Raw genomic sequence first — 20,240 nt, 5'->3', positions numbered from 1 at the left:
TGGCCCCGGGTAGCTGTTTAAACACATTAACCTCGATCTACATCTCAGCTCCACGTTGGCGCCTGTCAAGTGCTCATTGCCTGGTTTCGTGGCAAATCAGAGATGGAGACTTCTCCTGGGGAGGCGCCGTTTGGAGAATTCATCACTGGGCAAACTATCAAGGCCGATATTCTTAACAATATTAAAGTGGATGGGAGGGAGCCTTGTGGTATTCTCACCTCCAGGCACTGCTTTTGCTGTTCCCTCCATGGATTCCGAGTGTGTGTGTCACCCCTGTTCCTGTTTTGTGTTTGGTTTATGTGACGGTGCAGGGTGTTTAGCTGCAGCATACGGGGTCTAGTTCCCTGAGCAGGGGCAGAAGGCAGGTCCCCTGCCTGGAGAGCATGAAGTCTTAGCCGCTGGGCCACCAGGAAAGTCTCTGTTCCTGTTCTTTTTTTAAGGACCATTTCAGATGACCCAGGGAAATTCCCTCATGGCCCAGTGGTTAGGACTCCGCACTTTCACTGCCAAGGGCTCAGATTCAATCCTTAGTCAGGGAACAGAGACCCCACAAGCCATGCAGCGTAGCCAGTAAATGAGTAAATAAGCAGGAGGCTATAAAACTACCAGCTAAGTGCTAGATCCCATTTTTGAAACCCAGCCATTGCCGACTTGCCTGATTTTAATCAATCAAAGCAAAGCAATGTCTATCAGGATGGCAGTTGTGCATGAGAGAGCATCTCCCGCCAGCCCGTGACCCTAACCCTGAAGCGCTCAGGACTCAGCTTCTTTTGTGAAACAGTGAAAACGATTCTCAGAACCTGCTCTCACCCCCAGGCTTCTCTCCTGGGACCTCAGACCCAGGGACCCTGGGCAGGAAACCCGTTCACCCCTTCCAGCTAGGAGATCACAGCGGGGCAAACCGAGCCCCAGAGGCGATGCGGTCTTCCCCACCCTCCTTCCTTCTGGGGGACCGTGTGCGGCCCCTCCTGGCACCCGGGGACCCATGCCGGGCGGGCACCTACCTCCAAAGAGGAAGAGGGTCCCCGTGAGCACAAGGAGGCAGGAGGCTCGCAGGAGGAAGCTCAGAAAGCCCGTCATGCCCCCGAAAACCATGAGGATCAGGCTGAGCGGCAGCAGAATCACGAACGTCCCGTGCATGGCTTAGGGGAGACAGGAGGAGGCAGTTACTAACATCCTTCAATCAATCAGCAAACACCCACAGAGCACTTCCTGTGACCAGCACCCAAACGCTGGGGGAGGCGGGGAAATTGCCACTACTACTGCCGATAGTGATGATGATATGGGCTTCCTGGTGGCTCAAGGGTAAAGAATCTGCCTGCTCATGTGGGAGACACAGGTTTGATCCCTGATCTGGGAAGATCCTACATGTGCTACAACTATTGAGCCTGTGCTCTGGAGCCCGTGCTCTGAAACAAGAGAAGTCCTGTAACCACAACTGGAGAAAAGTCCGAGCAGCAACGAAGACCCGGCACAGCCTAAATAAATAACAAAATTATAAAGAATAGTCATGATAATAATACGATTAATGTGCTGCTGCTAAGTCGCTCAGTAGTGTCAAGACTCTTTGCAACCCTATGGACTGTAGCCCACCAGGCTCCTCTGTCCTTGGGATTCTCCAGGCAAGAATACTGGAGAGGGTTGCCATGCCCTCTTCCAGGGCATCTCCTGACCCAAGGATCGAACCTGCATCTCTTATGTCTCCTGCACTGACAGGCGGGTTCTTTACCACTAGCGCCACCTGGGAAGCCATTAATATGATTAATAGCCATGGTTATCGAAGCTCAGATATGCCAGGCTTTGTGCTGCGTAAGTACCGTCTCATTTAAATCCCATGCACCCCATAAGTAAGTATTGTCCTTGTTCGTTCGCTTGTTCACTCAGCACACGTGTTATCGAGTACGGGCTGGGTGCCAGGCTCTGTTCCTAGATTGGCAGATGCATAGGCAAATTCACCAAGACTTTTGCCGTGTGGGGTCAGCAGTGAACAAGTAAGTGACGAAGTTGAGAAATGGTGACAAATGCACGGGGAACGGCGTGAACAACGCTGAGAAGCGGGCAGGGCAGTGGCTCTACTGAGGAAGTGATGTCAGAGCAAAGACCTGAAGGAAGCGGGCAGGACAGCGGCTCTACTGAGGAAGTGACGTCAGAGCAAAGACCTGAAGGAAGGTGGCAGGGCTGCGGCTCTACTGAGGAAGTGACGTCAGAGCAAAGACCTGAAGGAAGGGGGCAGGGCAGTGGCTCTACTGAGGAAGTGACGTCAGAGCAAAGACCTGAAGGAAGGGGGCAGGGCTGCGGCTCTACTGAGGAAGTGACGTCAGAGCAAAGACCTGAAGGAAGGGGGCAGGGCAGTGGCGCTACTGAGGAAGTGACGTCAGAGCAGAGACCTGAAGGAGGTGAGGGAGGCAGCCGTAGGAGGGGCAAGAACTGAGGGACCACAGGGGAGGATGGAGCAGGGGGGTCAGAGATGGGAGGGGGTGTGCCCGCTGGGGCCTCCTCGGGGAGAGCCACGAGGGTGGCTGCGGGTGAGGGAGAATGAGGACGTGGGGAGGGGAGCGCGTTCACAGCAGCTCGCGTGGGGCTCGGGGCTCCGGAGCCATCGGGAAGATGTTTAATTTCTCTCCGAATGAGAGGGCTTCCCTGGTGGCTCAGACGGTAAAGAACCCGCCTGCAATGCGGGGGACCTGGGTTCAGTCCCCAGGTTTGGAAGATCCCCTGGAGGAGGGCATGGCCACCCACTCCAGTATTCTTGCCTGGAGAATCCCATGGACAGGGCAGCTGGCGGGCTACAGTCCATGGGGTCACACAGAGCCGGACAGGACTGAGCGACTAAGCGCAGCGCTGAGTGAGACGGAGGCCACCTGATGGTCTTGAGGCCAAAGAGACACGGAGTTTAACTTCGTGTCTACAGATCGCTCTGGTCGCTATATTGAGAGTAGCCAGCAGAGGGGTGTAGTGGGTTGAAAGAAGGCTTCTAAGTTCACATTTTCTTGGGCTCCAAAATCACTGCAGATGGTGACTGCAGCCGTGAACCTAAAAGACGCTTGCTCCTTGGAAGCAAAGCTATGACCAACCTAGACAGCGTATTAAAAAGCAGAGACATCACTTTGCTGACAAAGGTCTGTCTAGTCAAAGCTATGGTTTTTCCGGTAGTCATGTATGGATGTGAGGGTTGGACCAGCAGAGAACACCACCAGAGAAGATGCAGGAGTTCACATCCAGGAGGGTCTGCCCCAGCCACGCCCCCCACTCCCTTTCCAGCCACTGAGGCTGAAGAGTGACAGGTAGTGGGGGGGGGGGGGGGGGCGGGGCCTGAGCAGGAGAGAGGAGGGGGAAGCCAGAGAAAGACCCACTCGGAAAAGTGCCACCAGCATCCATCCCTTCCCCCTTCTCTGTCCCCAAACGATATGTCTTTTGTGAGTCACTTCATTCCGCAGAAGCTCCGTTTTCACGTCTCTGACCTGGACGGTGCGCTGTATTACCATAAGGACAATGCGTGGAGGAAATGCAGAAGCCCATAGAGCCCGGGTTAAATACTCCATGACCCCACCAACCATAAAGATGATGAAGGTAATCATCCGGTCTGCCTTCCCCTGTGGTCACACCCCTTGGTCTGCAAGCCTCTAAATGCCACCTGCCTTGGCGAGTCAAGGAGACAAGGCTCGTCTCCTTCCTGGGGCTGTCGCAACAAAACGTGATTCCAGGGGACGGGGACCCAGGGCTTTCCTCCTTCACTCCCTCCCTCTTTTCCTTCCTTTCTTTCTCAAGGAAAGATCTCGGGCAAGGAACCACAACAGCTGGTGTGAAAACCGGGTTAAGACCTGTCTGCTGCATGGCACTGCCTCCAAACGCTGGGAGAAGTGAAATCATTTCTCACTGAGAAATTAATGAGGTTTCCCGGAGTTGGTTCGTCCCCGCAGCCCCACGTGTGAGCTCCCCAGACACGCTGCCGGCTGAGTTCCTGTACATGTGCAATTAAATATCTGGACGAGAACAGGGCTCCCCCTGGGAGAGTTGTAACATTTCCTGCTGAAATTTTGGTTTAGCACTTTTTTTTCTATGTGCCTTGGTCTTTTGTTAGTTTTTGATTTTCAGGACTGCTGTCTGGGGACATAAATATTGATTCTGACTTCTGTTCTACTTGGAAAGGTCCCCATCTCCAGGTGCATCTCATTCGGAAACAAATGTCTATGGGCCCCACAGAGCCTGGGGATCAGCAGGGGACAAGGTCTCTGGTCTCACAGATATCACAGTCCAGGAAGGAGACAGACTCTCAGGAAAATAAAGGGGATGATTACAGACTGAGTGTCACAAAGGACATGAGCATGATGAGGAAAAAACAAGGTGGCCACTTCTATACCTGAGATGGCTGTTTTAATTTCCTAGAGCTGACATCATAAATTACTACAAACTAGGTGTCATGTATGGATGTAAGAGTTGGACCATAAAGAAGGCTGAGCACTGAAGAATTGATGCTTTCAAACTAGGGTACTGGAGAAAACTCTTGAGAGTCCCTTGGACAGCAAGGATATCCAACCAGTCCATCCTAAAGGAAATCAACCCTGAATATTCACTGGAATGACTGAAGCTGAAGATCCAATACTTTGGCCACCTGATGCGAGGAGCTGACTCATTGGAACAGACCCTGGTGCTGGGAAAGATTGAAGGCAAAAGAAGGGGGCGGCAGGGGATGAGATGGTCAGATAGCATCACCGACTGAATGGATATGAGTTTGAGCAAACTCTGGGAGATAGTGAAGGACAGAGGAGCCTGGCGTGCTGCCATCGGTGGGGTCAAAGAGTCAGATATGACTTAGAAACTGAGCAACAACAGCAGATGTCTTAAAAGCAGGAGGAATTTATTCTCTCACATGAAGATGTCAGCAGGAACTTGGTCCCTGCAGAGGCTCCGGGGGAGACTCCTTCCTGCCTCTTCCAACATCCGGTGGTTGCTGGCAAGGCTTAGCATTCCTTGGCTGGTGGCAGCATCCTTCTGATGTCCACCTCCATCTTCCTAGGACCTTCTCTTCTCTCCTATGCAATTCTCCTTTTCTTACGAGGACACTTGTCATAGGATGTAGGTTAGTCCACAATGATCTTGAGAGCCTTAACTATAGCGGCAAAGATACTTTTTCCAAATGAGGTCCCATTCCTGGGTAATGGACTCTGTTAGGACATGGACACATTTTTCTGGAGGGTGATACCCTTCAATCCACTACAGTGTTGGGACTTCCCCGGTGGTCCAGTGGCTAAGACCCCACACTTCCAATGCAGGAGCTTGAGTTTGATCCCTGGTCTAGGAAATAAGATTCCACGTGCTGCGTGGCAAAAACAAAAGAATCAATGAACCCAATCCGCTACAGTGTTTACAGTAGGAACACAACACAGGAGAGCTAAGATTACCATCTAGAATTAATCATGGACTTCCCTGGTGACTCAGTGGTAAAGTGTCTACCTGCCAATGCAGGAGACACGGGTTTGATCCCTGGTCCAGGAAGATCCCACATGCCACAGAGTTGCTACAGCCTGGGAGCCTCAACTACTGAAGCCCAAGCACCCTAGAGCCCATGCTCCACAACAAGAGAAGCCACCGCAATGAGCAGCCCTCACGCCGAAACTAGAGCAAAGCCCTGAGCAACACTGAAGACCCAGAAGAGCCATAAATAAATAAAATTATTTAAAATAATAATTGTGTTGGAGATCAGGAAGACGACAAAGATGCAGTCCCGGTCTTCCACGGAGCCACATTCTGGTGACAACAGATTTGAAAATTCACACAAAAAAAATCCACTTCCTTACCAGGTATAATAGGATTGAATATCTCTGAGGATCTTGTGGAGTCTCCAAGTCACACTGAGAAGGTTTGAAACTAAAGATAGTGACGTTTTCCCCTTTGGGAAATGGTTCCTGAGACTTTCTTCTTTTGCTAGTGCTTCTGATGTTGGAGAATGATACCTCTCTGCTCTCTTAGCTTCTGTGATGGCTCAGTGGTTAAAAAAAAAAAAAAAGTCTGCCTGCAATGCAGGAGACGCAGGCTAGACCTTTGGGTTGGGAAAATTCCCTGGAGGAGGGCATGGCAGCCCACTCCAGTATTCTTGCCTGGAGAATCCCATGGACAGAGGAGCCTGGTGGGCTACAGTCCATGGGTCACAAAGAGTCGGACATGACTGAGCACGCACGCACCTCTCTGCTCTCTATAACAGAAGGACTATTACTTCTTTAACTACCCCAGGGCTTTCTGATCTTGCAAGCATTCCGGAAGCCTGCTCTGCCCATCAAGCTATTCTTTGAACAGTGCGATAATGGATCCTTCACGCAGTTATTCTTAGCATGAACATCTTGGCTTTTCTCTGGGGTTGCTTTTCCTTTGCAACAAAGCATTTCTGAATCGAAAAAATCTCTTGCACCTGGGTACCTATTTGCTCTTGATGAAAAAAATGACCTGTCAACATTATTAGCATTATTAATTCTACATAGTAATCTTAGTTCTCAAGTGTTGAGCTCCTATGCGGGCAGTGGAGAAGAGCGGGACTCCGAACCCAAGAAACAGGCTAGGAATTTTCCTTCCGGTTTCAGCACACTCACATTATACTGAAATTACCCTCGGTGTAGCATCATTCTAAGAGAGTAGAAACTGCCTGTGTTCAAATCCCAGATCAACCAGTTACTGGGAAAACTTTGGTCACTTACCCAACCTCCACGTGCCTTGGTTTCCTCATTTGAAAAGTGAGGAGGATAAATCACAGTACCTGCCTCATGGGACTGTTGTGGAGATTAAATGGATTGAAACACGTGAAGACCTCAGGACAGGGTCTGGCACACAGCACCTGCTCTTTAAGCACTGACTGTTATTTTTACTGCTCTTCAACCACTCCATAGAAAGGGGTCCCCACCTCCCTTTATTCCATGCCCCTGTTTTATTTCCTTTGTTACACCTACTATTATTTGAAATCATTTTATGTTTATTTACTCACTGGTCACCAGGTGTTTATTATCTGCCTCCTGCACTAGACACTAAGCTATATTGGAAATCTCCCCACCAGTCTCACCATGTTTTATCCCCAGCATTAAGTCAAAAAAAGAGTGTGCAATGATTAGCCCCATTTTAGGGCAGGAGGAAAAGGGGACAACAGAGGACAAGATGGTTGGATGGCATCACTGACTCGATGGACATGAGTTTGAGCAAACTCAGAGACAGTGAAGGACAGGGAAGCCTGGAGTGCTGCAGTCCACGGGGTCCCAAAGAGCTGGACACGACTTTGCTGCTGAGTAACAACAACAAAGCCCCATTTTACAGATGAGAAGCCTGAGGCTCAGGGAGGTAACATGACTTACAAGGAGACAACAACTCCCCTCCTGTTTTAGGTAACCTAAGCTGGATTCTTAACCATCTCTGAGTGACTGAAACAACCATGCTGGACGCTTTGCTTATATGATCTCATTTCATCTCAAAGCAGCCCATTTATTTTTTAAATTTATTTTTCATTGCAGTAGAGTTGAATTACAATGTTACGTTAATTACTGCTGTACTTTAAAGTGACTCAGTTACACATATATATACATTCTTTTTCATATTCTTTTCCATTATAGTTTATTACAGGCTATTGAATATAGTTCCCTGTGCTATACAGTAGGGCCTTGTTGTTTATAAAACAGCCCATTTATGGAAGCATCTGACTGGCCAGAAGTCACACAACTGATAAGGGGGACCTTATCTATGATGAGGTTGACCCCACCCCATCTTGTTGAGAGAGGCACATGACTCAGCCTGGCCAATCAGCACACTCCTTGCCCTCGGCCACACTGATTGGCTCAGTCCTGGGCATGTGATCCGATCTGATCCAATAAGAGACCCACCTGGAGTTGCAGAATGATTGGGCAACAGTCTCCTCCCATTTTGGTTGCTGAGACCGGAGAGGATTTAGTTGAAAGCAGAACCCAGACAGAGGCCAAGCCCAGAGAGAAGACGAAAGAAATTGTTTAACTCTTTAGATCCTGGGAGGCTTGAGCTTTTCATTTCCATGGACCAGGAATTCCGCGTTTTGTTTCAACTAGTATGATTTGGGAGCTTCCCTGGAGGCTCAGCGGTAAAGAATCTGCCTGCAATGCAGGAGCCGCAGGAGATTCAGGTTCGATCCCTGGGTCGGGAAGATCCCTGGAGGAGGGCATGGCAACCCACTCCAGTATTCTTGCCTGGAGAATCCCATGGACAGAGGAGCCTGGTGGGCTACAGTCAATAGGATCACAAAGAGTCAGACACAACTGAAGCGCCTTAGCATGCATGTACATTATGATTTGAGTTTCCATCACTTACTTTCAAAAGACTGATACAGCTAGCCTGAGTGGCTCTAAACTGTGGCTCTTTTATCTAAACTGTGCTGGGACTTCCCTGGCAGTCCAGTGGTTAAGACACTGAGCTTCCAACGCAAAGGGCAAAGGTTCAATCCCTGGTCAGGGAACTAATATCCCACATGCCATGCAGCAGGGCCAAGAAAATATTTTTAAAATATAAAAGTAATAATAATAAACTGTGCTGAATTTGAAGACTGCCTCTCTTTGCCAAAAAGAATCCCAGTCCCTAGCCAGGGAACCAAACCCTTGACATCCCCAAAGCTAATCAAGAAGATAAAATACCCGAGCAAGGTGAACTTTTACTGGGTACAGAAGCAAGCTGCCCGCGTGGGTTTTCTTGGAGAAAAAAATCAATGGTTCTTCCCATACACCCTCAGGGGGGTCTGTCTAGAAGGCTGACTCACAGAACATGCTGCGTGTCACTTGGCCTCTGTCCTCTATGACTTTTCTGCAGGTCCAAAAAGGAACACAGCCTCTTCGTGTAATAAAAGAAATTGGCCAACATTCAAAACTCTTTCTGGGGATAAAGAGATTCCGGGGAAAAGCTGTGTCTGGGGGTGATTTTCAGTGAGCATGAGGCCTGAAGGGCCAGCCTCCTCTCTGGTGGTGCAATGGTAGTAAGAACAGCTAACACTCAGGGTACACTTATGGGGCCAGACACTGCGTGAGGCTCTTTAAATACACTCTCTCATTTCATCCTCGACTGCTCTTATAAGGAGAGATGAGAGTTATCTTCAGTTTGCCCATGAGGGAACTGAGACTCAGAGAGGTAGAGGAATTTGCCCAAAGCCATCATGTACAGATGTGAGAGTTGGACCATAAAGAAGGCTGAGCACCGAATTGTGGTGCTGGAGAGGACTCCTGAGAGTCCCTTGGACAGCAAGGAGATGAAACCAGTCGATTCTAAAGGAAATCAACCCTGATTATTCATTGGAAGGACTGACATTGAAGCTGAAGCACTAATATTCTGACCACCTGATGTGAAGAGCCGACTCATTGGAAAAGACCCTGATGCTGGGGGAGATTGAGGGCAGGAGAAGGGACGACAGAGGATGAGATGGTTGGATGGCATCATCGACTCAGTGGACATGAGTTTGAGCAAACTCTGGGAGATAGTGAAGGACAGGGAAGCCTGGCATGGTCCAGGCCATGGGGTCGTAAATAGTCAACACAACTGAGCATCTAAACGACAATGACATGCCTAGCTGGTGGCTGCAGCTGGGGCTTAGGCCTGGGGCAGAGGGTGAAAAGATGCACAGACTGTGGACATGGGTTTTGCCTGTTTCTCAAAACCCTGGACTACGCAGGGCTGTGGCATTATCAAGTTTCAGGGAGCGGCCAGACCAGTGCTGACTGGTTAGCCGTCCAGTCTACCCGTTGATGTGATAAGTAGGCTGAAGGCCAGCATCCAGCCCAGCACAGGGCCACAGATGTGACTGCATCTAACAGAGGCTGGAAGGACAGGTACAGAGGACTAGTGTTTATTGAGCTCTTAGTACGTGTCCAACACGTTTACATCAAATCATTCTTTGATGAAACAGGGAGATCACATAAGAACCAGGCAGTAAGTGGGGTGCCAGGTAAAAGTCTATTTTTTCATCCAGCTAGTTCGTGGGATCCTGACCCCACACCCCTTTAGGGTTTGGTTATTCTCGTTTGGATAAATGTGGAAACTGAGGTTCAGGCAGGTTAAGACACCAACCCCGGGATCACAGAGGGTCCTGGTAAAGGTCTAAGCTGGACTTAGACATCCAGCCCTCAGTTTATGACAAAAATTCTTGATTATTCTTTTCCCCTTCCCCATGGGAAAACCCTCTTGTTTACTTGATTAAACAAATAAACAAAAATAAGCTGGGGCTTCCCTGCTGGTCCAGCGGCTAAGACTCTGCACTCCCAATGCAGGGGGCCAGGGTTCAATCCCTGGTCGGGGAACTAAATCCTGCATGCCACAACTAAGAGTTCACATGCTGCAACTAAAGATCCTGCATGCCACAACTAAAAAGATCCCTCATGCCACAATGAAGACCCAAGACCCTACGTGTCTCGACTAAGACCAGGTGCAGCCAAATAAATACATTTTTTAATTTTAAATAAATAAGCTGCATAGGCACAATTTTCACGTGCAAAGGGACATCCAACTTTGTTTTAAGGCAGTAGTAACTGACACAGCACCTCCTGGTTACATTCTCCAGCCTTCTCCGTGGACCACAGCGATCCATTTAGAAGCCTGCTAGCTAACACATGACAGGAGTTTTTGAATGGGAATTCCTGATGATGCTTGAAATGCTCTGAGAACACCCAGAGGTCTTCCTGGTACAACTTGGAGCTGAGGACAGAGTTCGTGATATTCCTTCCTTTCCTCCACACCCACCCCCCTCACATTCCAAGCATCTAGCGGATATTTCCCTCAGGAGGACTTCACGCAGTGGTGTGCTGGTCGCGGTTTAGTCGCTAAGTCGTGTCTGACTCTTGTGAGTCCATGGACTGTAGCCTGCTGGGCTCCTCTGTCCATGGAATTCTCCAGGCAAGAATACTGGAGTGAGCTGCCATTTCCTTCTCCAGGGGATCTTCCCAACCCAGGAATCGAACCCAGGTCTCCCGCATTGCAGGCACATTCTTTACCAACTGAGCTAAGAGGGCAGCCCATGGTGTGCTGGAGCTGGATTATATCAGAGTTGTTGTTCTGTCACTAAGTCCTGTCCTACTCTTTGTGACCCCAGGGACTGGAGCACAGTAGGCTCCTCTGTCCACCATCTCCCAGAGTTTGCTCCAATTCATAACCATTGAATCAGTCAACTGTTAAGTTTTCAGAAATATGCAGAGCCAGTTGACATCATGTTGCCAGCTTGAAACTGACCAAAGTGGGAATATTTACTCCACAGAGGTTGGCAAACGCCACAAATCAAGATGCTCCCTTCCCACAGCGAGCCAATTGTTAAGCATTTTCCAGCATACCAGTGGACTTCAGAGAAGCAATCTGGTTCACTCATGTATTCATTTATTCATTCAACAAACATTGACTGGGTTCCACCTCTAAAAAATAGTTTGCATTCACTCTCACACCTGCTCAGCCAACCTTAGCTCATGGGCTACTCTGTGCCAATGCTGTGTGTGCTAAGTCACTTCAGTCGTGTCCGACTCTGCAACCCTATGGACTGTGGCCTGCCCAGCTCCTCTGTCCATGAGATTCTCCAGCCAAGAGTACCGGAGTAGGTTGCCATGCCCTCCTCCAGGGGATCTTCCCCACCCAGGGATCGAACCTGCATCTCCTGCATTGGCAAGCAGGTTCTTTACCACTAGCGCCACCTGGGAAGCCCAGGCTCTGTGCTAAATATTGAGATTCCAGCTGTGGCAAGAGAGACATGGTCCCTGCTGGCATGGAGCTTGGTGTCTAGTGAGGGGGTCAGCTTTTAACTCTAAAAATATCACACAACCTGTACTGTGAGTCGGAACTGACCAAGACAAGCTGGCAGGATGGGAGCAGGGAGACTCCAGCTGGAGGCAATGGCATGTGCAAAGTCCCTGTGTTGGGAGGAAATGTGGCACCTTCCAGGAACTGATGCATGGCCAACACAGCCAGAGAGGAAAGAGCAAAGGGGAGACTGGGGCTGGAGAGAGGCGCTGGCAGCCCTGGTGGGCCATGCCAGGGACTGGTCTTTATTCTTAAAGTCCCATCCCCAACCCTCAGTAAGTCTATCAAAAGCTGCCCATACTTTTCAAGGTCTGTGGAACTCAGTCCTCATTTCCTCATCATTTCCTTTCTATGGTACCTCTCTTTAGGCATGTTTCCTCTTTGGAAAAGTAAAGACTAAGATGGAGATGACAAGAACTTTGTAGGAAGGCTGTGGGGATTAAATGAAAGCCGAAACGGAAAGCGTTCAGCTGCGGGGCTGGCCGCCTGTGAACTGAACCACGACTCTGATTTTCCCTCCTCCCTCCAGTGTTTATTCAGCCCCCTTTGCTTGCCCGAATTCTGTCCTCAAATACTGCCGCCTTTTCTGACTTCGGAGCACCGTGCCAGGCTCTGGGAAGTCAGCCAGGAACAACAGACACGTGGCCCCTGGGGATGGGGAGCTGTCCTTTGCTTCCTGGTTTTCGTCTCGGATCTTTCAGCCAATATTTGCTGCATCCTTGGTGCTGCCAAGCGCTTGTCCTGAACAGCGAGGAGGCAGCGACGGCTGATCACAGGGTGTGCCGGCAGCTCCCCAGGCTGGTTACGATACGGGGTGTCCTCGGGCTCGGGTCACCCTCCCCCGTGCTGCGCGCCACTCTGAAACGGAACTGCGCACTTCCCCCTCGGTCTCGCCAGCTAGCCTGTGCGCCCCCTGAGCGCTCGGCCTGGGGCTTGGAGCGCAGCACCCCGGTGCCCGGCGCACCGAAAGCCTGCCGCCAACGTCTGTCGAATGAATCCCCCACCACACAACTTCACGCGTGGAGCCAGTGGGCCCCGCCTCCTTCTCCCAAACCCCTTCCCCCGCTCCTGCCCGTGTCAGAGGCCACCTCGGCCGCCCTCTCCTCCGCAGGGCCCCCGCCCCCTGTTTGGATAAAAGCTCCCAAACTGGCGTCCAGCCCCGGTTCCGCCCCCCGTCTCATCCTCCCCGGACTCACTGAGAAGTTGTCGGCTCGAGTCGCTGACTGTCACGTTCTCCTGCCAGAAGGGATTCATCAGCGGCGCGCACGGGCTCTGGACTGGGTGGGGCAGAGGAATCGGTGGGTTGGGGGGGAGGGGGGCGGTGTGCCCGGGGGTTCAGACCCGGCCCGCGCCTTCGTCCCCAAGTCCCTCCTGGATATCCCACCCGGGGGGTGTGGGGGTGCGGGGCAGTGGTGGGCTGAGCCGGGCACCTCTGAGAGGAGCGATGGCAGCCCCAGGACCCCGGGCCACTCCCGTCCGGCCCCGGACCTCGCGTTTCGCGGGCTCCGGGGTTTGAGAGCCCAGTGCGTGCCAAGCAACAGGTCCGGCCACCGCCCGGGCTCCCCGGGTGCCCCCTTACCCCGGCAGGTCCGCCAGAGGCCGGAGTGCGAGCTCAGAGGCTCGAGCTGGCTGCGGTTGACGGTCCCCGCCGGGCCCCACGCCCCCGGGCCGCCCCGCTCCAGGCGCTCCGTGTCGATGATGTACCAGAAGTCAGTGCCGATGGCCGCCGCCAGGAGCACGAAGCTGAGCGCCCCGGTCAGCGCCGCCGCGCCGGCCAGCGCGCCCAGGTGCACCCGCATGGCCGAGCCGCGACCCCGCCCGCCGCCCGTTGCCAGGAGCTCCCAGCGCCCGCAGCTCGCGCGCCCGGGTTCTGGGAGCCAGAACTGGGTCCTCGGGACCTCGATCCCTCCCTCCGCCCCTGGCTCCGCCCCTCAGCCCCTCACCTGCGCGCTGGGACCTGCACCGCCTCCCCGCTCAGACCCCATCCCGGTCTACAACCCCACCTCGATCCACACGCGCTGCCCAGCGCACCCCTTCGCCCTCGCTCCTCAATTGTTCGCAGACCCTCCTCGCTCCTATCCGCTCCCGCACTCTCCACGCATCCCAGCCGTTCCCAGCTCTGCCTGGCCTCTGCCGTTCCTCTCAGCCCTCCCCGCCACCCCACCGCCCTCCCCGCCACCCCAACGCCCACCCCCAGCTCAGGGAATCTGCCCTCCGACGCCCTTCCCACAGCTCCGGACTCAGTCGGGGAGCGCTCCTCCTCTGTGCCCAGCGCAGGGGCGTCAGCACAGGGCAAAGGGCGGGGGGGGGGGGGGGCGGAAGGCAGTCTTCCCCCAAACGGGGGTGAGGGGGTAGGGGTAGGGGCGGGGGGAGTAGGAAGGACAGCTAGCACCTGTCCTGTTTGCAGATCATCCTCAATAGCCTCTCCCTCCAGCTTCAACCACTCTTTCTCCAAAATCTCCCCCTTCAGTTCATTTTTCTAGACTGGCTACAGAGAAAAAGATAGATCAGATTTTTTATATAAAAGTTCTTTAATGGATAACCAACAAGGTCCTACTGCATAGTACAGGGAACTATCTTCAGTATCCTATGATAAACCATAATGAAAAAGAACACTTAAAGAAGAATGTGTGTGTAACTGAATCATTTTGCTGTAGAGCAGAAATTAAGGAAACATTGTACGTGGAAGCAACAGAGGACTGGATAAAGAAGTTTGGTATATACATGTATGATGGAGTATTACTCAGCCATGAAAAGGAATGCATTTGAGTCAGTTCTAATGAGGTGGATGAACCTAGAGCTTATTATACCAAGTCAAGTAAGTCAGGGAGAAAAACAAATATCGTATATTAATGCATATATATGGAATCTAAAAAGATGGTACTGATGAACCTATTTGCAAGGCAGCAATGTCCATGGGGATGGCAAAGAGTTGGACACGACTAACACTTAGTGGAGACACAGACATAGAGAACAGACTTGGACACAGTAGGGGAAGGAGAGGGTGGGATGAATTGAGAGAGTAGCATGGAAACAGCTATTAATACATTACCAAAGGCAGTTAGAAAGCCAGTGGAAATTTGCTCTGTGATGCAGGGAGCGCAAATCCTGTGCTCTGTGACAACCTAGAGGGGTGGGATGGGGTGGGAGGTGGGAGGAAGGCTCATGAGGGAGGGCACCTGTGTATCCCTGTGGTTAATTCACATTGATGTATGGTAGAAACCAACATGATATTGTAAAGTGACTAGACTCTGATTAAAAATAAATAAAATTTTGAAAAGGCCACATTCTAAATCAACTATCTGTCAATAAAAGAGAGTCTGGTTTCTAGTCTAGGCTCCTGGTCAGTTTTGAAAAGAGTAAGTGAAATGTTGTAATTTACATTTTTTTAACATCTCACTCTCCCTACAGATTATATTGTGGAGCAGAGACTGTAGGGAGACACAGCACAGGAAGCAAGGAAGCCAGTTAGGAGCAACTTAACCAGAGAAGCACAAGAGATGTTTGGATGTTCAGGCCGTGGTGGTGGCAGCCGGGAGTAGGTGGAGAAGTGAATAGATTACTTTTTTTAATTGGGAGTGGTTGACTTGATAGGATGTGGTGATAGACTAAGGCTGACAACTACTCTTTTCCTTGTTTAATCGTCTCTACCAACACCGTCCTACTCTTCATCACTAGCATCCTCATCACCTTTAGCAGCGGCAGCACCCTGAACGGAGCCATCACCAGCAAGAACACATGCTCCCCTTGATTTTACCACACCATTCTGCTCTGTGACCCCTTCAACCACCATCTGAGTAGGACTGATATCTCCTGTAACCATCTCCTGAGTTATCCCAGGTGGCATAGTGGTAAAGAATCCGCCTGCCAATGAAGGAGATGCATGAGACGCGGGTTTGATCCCTGGGTTGGGAGCATCCCCTGGAGAAGGAAGTGGCAATCCACTCCAGTATTCTTGCTTGGAAAATTCCATGGACAGAGGAGCCTGGTGGTCTACAGTCCATGGGGTCGGGGAGTCGGACATGACTGGGCGTGAACACATACAGTTAACCATCCCCGCTAAAGATTTCGCCTTCCACTCATCATGTTACTATCATTATCTTCAATCACACCATCATCCAAAGAGTCCTCAACTGTTCCATCGACATTTGGGAGCCTAACTGAAGGTACAATTCAATGAGGTGGGTCCCAGGACCCCCTAATAACATCTTTACGGTTTAATCTCTTCTCTCTCCATTTCTCTACATCCTTCAGTTGTTTGTCCTCTCCTGGCTTCATTCTTATTCAGATTCTCATTGGTTGGAACCCCAGAAGCTACTTTTTTCATCACTTAGCAATCCCAACAAAAAGAACAAATGTCTTTCTCAGTGGTGCAGGTCAGATTTCCAGGACCCCCATCTGTGACCCAATCTCTAGGAATGACAGGAGTAGAAGGCACCGCCTGGCCAAGCCTGGATCAATCACCCTCCTGCTCCTGGAACCAAGGGAGGGTAAATCGGTCCCATCCTCACCATTTGAGTTAAAAGGTGTCCTGGCTGCCAGATGCAGCAAATAAAAACAGAGGTGCCCAGTTAGTTACATCTGAGGCCTTCCCAGGGACACCAGAGGTAAAGAATCCACCTGCCAATGCAGGAGACTTAGGAGATGTGGGTTTGGTCTCTGAGTCAGGAAGATTCCCTGGAGGAGGAAATGACAACCCACTCTGTAGTATTATTGCCTGGAGAATCCCACAGACAGAGGAGCCTGGCGGGTTGCAGCCCATGGGGCCACAAAGAGTCAGACACACCTGAGCGTGCACACACACACACACACACAGAGTTACATTTGAATTTCAGATGAATAATAAAATTTTAGTATAAATATGCTCCATGCAGTATGTGGGAGACAGTTATATTTTAAAAGTGTTGTTGGACTTCCCTGGTGGTCCAGTGGTAAAGAATCCACCTGCTGATGCAGGGGACACAGGTTCAATCCCTGATCCAGGAAGATCCCACATGCCGTGGGGCAACTAAGCCTGAGAGCCACGACTGCTGAAGCCTGCATGCCCTGGAGCCTGTGCTTCAGAAGAGAAGGCACCACAGTGAGAGACCCACGCCTGCAACTAGAGGGTAGCCGCATCCACCACAATTAGAGAAAGCCCGTGCGCAGCAGCGAAGACTCAGCGAAGCCATTAATTATTTTAAAAAGAAAATAGAACTGCTGTTGCTGTTAAATCTGAAGTTCAAATTTAACTGAGCATCCTGTCTTTTCTCTGGCAAACATAGCTGGCTCCCCAAAGGACAGTGAACGTCGCTCAGTCGTGTCCAACTCTTTGCGGCCCCATGGACCACACAGTCCATGGAATTCTCCAGGCCAGAATACTGGAGTGTCCCCAAAGGACAACCAAGGCACTATGACCACCGCCAGGAGAAGGGGCAGTGGCAGGGTGGATGGTACCCCCTCCACCCGGTACGGGCACTTCCCTTCACTGGGTCCCACGTCCCTCATCTCCATAAGGAGACCTTCTTCTTTTTTAAGGAGACCTTCTTCCATGCCCCATTGCAAAGACAACCTTGTAGGCTTTGATCATTCTATTTTTTCCTGAGGATTTTGATAGAATCTACCTGAATCATGCTCAGTCACTGTAAAATGAACAGAAAGTAATGTTTTTCAATGAATCTGGGGCAGGGTGGGGGGTGGGCACATCAAACAACGGATGCTATGACTACTCAGCCAGTCGGCTGAAGAGGCAGGATAAAACCGGAAGGCTTCCGAGGCAGAAACCAGACAAAGCACCACCTTTAGGATCAAAGCCACACACTGAACCCCGAGCTGGTAGAGAACGGCTTCGCACAGGAGGCTGGTCTTGAGTCTTAAATCAGCATCTGTGTGAGCCCCGAGAAGTTGCCTCTCTGAGCTTCAGGTTGTTTTCTTTTTTCTCAGCTGTAAAAAATGGGTAATCGTACCCACCAGTCCCATGAGGGCACTACGAGGGTGTCAGGATGGTGGGTGTCAAAGTACTTTGTGACCAGGCTTCTAGTTAAGAATCCACCTGCCAATGCAGGGGACACGGGTTCAATCCCTCGTCTGGTAAGATCTCACATGCCTTGGGGCAACTAACCAACTACTAAAGCCCGTGCACTCTAGAACCCATGCTCCACGATGAGAGAAGCCACTGCAATGCAGCTAGAGGGTAGCCCCTGTCGCCGCAACTAGAGAAAGCCCACGCAACAACAAAAACCAGTGTAGCCAAAAATGAACGAATGAGAGAAAGAAAGTCTGTTTTCAAAAAAAAAAAAAAAAAAGGACTTTGTGACTTAGGCAGAGTCATACCAATATTATTATTAGAAGATGTAAGAGACACTTTGAGAAGCGGAGAGGAGTGCATTTCAGACATGCAAAGAACAAATATTTAAAAGAAACAGAAGGGCAGAAGGGAAGGAGGGAGGAAGTCAGGATGCTGGAAAGAAGGGTTTCTTTTCATTATGAAGCATCCAGTGTCATGGAAATGCCAATATTTTTCTAATCAGTGAGATCTGGATTTGCGCAAGTGTGTAGCCCTGAGAGTAGGGAAAACCACTAGATCATTCAGGTATGATGATCAAATCCCTCATGACTATACAGTGGAAGTGAGAAATCGATTTAAGGGACTAGATCTGATAGACAGAGAGCCTGATGAACTATGGACGGAGGTTCGTGACATTATACAGGAGACAGGGATCAAGACCATCCCCACGGAAAAGAAATGCAAAAAGGCAAAATGGTTGTCTGAGGAGGCCTTCCAAATAGCTGTGAAAAGAAGAGAAGCAAAAAGCAAAGGAGAAAAGGAAAGATATTCCCATTTGAATGCAGAGTTCCAAAGAATAGCCAGGAGAGAGAAGATAGCCTTCCTCAGTGATCAATGCAAAGAAATCGAGGAAAACAACAAAATGGGAAAGACTAGAGATCTCTTCAAGAAAATTAGAGATACCAAGGGAACATTCATGCAAAAATGGGCTCAATAAAGGACAGAAATGGTATGCACCTAACAGAAGCAGGAGATATTAAGAAGAGGTGGCAAGAATACACAGAAGAACTGCACAAAAAAGATCTTCATGACTCAGATAATCACAGTGGTGTGATCACTCACCTAGAGCCAGACATCCTGGAATGTGAAGTCAAGTGGGCCCTTAGGAAGCATCACTACTAACAAAGCTAGTGGATGTGATAGAATTCCAGTTGAGCTATTTCAAATCCTGAAAGATGATGCTGTGAAAGTGCTGCACTCAATATGCCAGCAATTTTGGAAAACTCAGCAGTGGCCACAGGACTGGAAAAGGTCCATTTTCATTCCAATCCCTAAGAAAGGCAATCCCAAAGAATGCTCAAACTACCACACAATTGCACTCATCTCACACGCTAGTAAAGTAATGCTCAAAATTCTCCAAGCCAGGCTTCAGCAATACGTGAACCGAGAACTTCCAGATGTTCAAGCTGGTTTTAGAAAGGCAGAGGAACCAGAGATCAAATTGCCAATATCCACTGGATCATCGAAAAAGCAAGAGAGTTCCAGAAAAACATCTATTTCTGCTTTATTGACTACGCAAAGCCTTCGACTGTGTGGATCACAATAACTGTGGAAAATTCTGAAAGAGATGGGAATACCAGACCTGACCTGCCTCTTGAGAAACCTGTATGCAGGTCAGGAAGCAACAGTTAGAACTGGACATGGAACAACAGACTGGTTCCAAATAGGAAAAGGAGTACGTCAAGGCTGTATATTGTCACCCTGCTTATTTAACTTATATGCAGAGTACATCATGAGAAACGCTGGGCTGGAAGAAGCACAAGCTGGAATCAAGATTGCTGGGAGAAATATCAATAACCTCAGATATGCAGATGACACCACCCTTTGGCAGAAAGTGAAGAGGAACTAAAAACCTCTTGATGAAAGTGAAAGAGGAGAGTGAAAAAGTTGGCTTAAAGCTCAACATTCAGAAAACTAAGATCATGGCATCTGGTCCCATCATCTCATGGAAATAGATGGGGAGACAGTGGAAACAGTGTCAGACTTTATTTTTGGGGGGCTCCAAAATCACTGCAGATGGTGACTGCAGCCATGAAATTAAAAGACGCTTACTCCTTGGAAGAAAGTTATGACCAACCTAGATAGCATATTAAAAAGCAGAGACATTACTTGCCAACAAAGGTCCATCTGGTCAAGGCTATGGTTTTTTCCAGTGGTCATATATGGATGTGAGAGTTGGACTTGAAGAAAGCTGAGCACCGAAAAATTGATGCTTTTGAACTGTGGTGTTGGAGAAGACTCTTGAGAGTCCCTTGGACTGCAAGCAGATCCAACCAGTCCATCCTAAAGGAGATCAGTCCTGGGTGTTCATTGGAAGGACTGATGCTGAGGCTGAAGCTCCAATACTTTGGCCACCTCATGCGAAGAGTTGACTCATTGGAAAAGACCCTGATGCTGGGAGGGATTGGGGGCAGGAGGAAAAGGGGAGGAC

General features: G+C 50.0%; 1 protein-coding gene across 4 annotated transcripts in view; it reads right to left on the bottom strand.

The window, feature by feature from the left end:
* Window positions 1–20,240, bottom strand: part of TMEM114 (transmembrane protein 114) — a 50,213-nt gene that overhangs the window by 2,966 nt on the left and 27,007 nt on the right. The window contains exons 1-3 of one of the 4 annotated variants that reach the window (XM_043456076.1): window positions 13,343–13,641; window positions 12,960–13,040; window positions 1,005–1,142 (exon numbers count right to left, since the gene is read on the bottom strand). In XM_043456076.1, coding sequence (XP_043312011.1) covers window positions 1,005–1,142; window positions 12,960–13,040; window positions 13,343–13,562 — 439 coding nt within the window. In that variant the 5' untranslated portion in view covers window positions 13,563–13,641. Of the gene's footprint in view, window positions 1–1,004; window positions 1,143–12,027; window positions 12,505–12,543; window positions 12,633–12,959; window positions 13,041–13,342; window positions 13,642–20,240 lie in introns of those variants that run through there. The other 3 variants (XM_043456078.1, XM_043456079.1, XM_043456077.1) reach the window with 3 other exon arrangements.

This window comes from Cervus canadensis, chromosome 32 (genome assembly GCF_019320065.1).
Source record: "Cervus canadensis isolate Bull #8, Minnesota chromosome 32, ASM1932006v1, whole genome shotgun sequence".
Taxonomy (NCBI): domain Eukaryota; kingdom Metazoa; phylum Chordata; class Mammalia; order Artiodactyla; family Cervidae; genus Cervus; species Cervus canadensis.
Note: the sequence above shows the minus strand (reverse complement) of the source record. Positions and strands in the feature narration are given on the sequence as shown.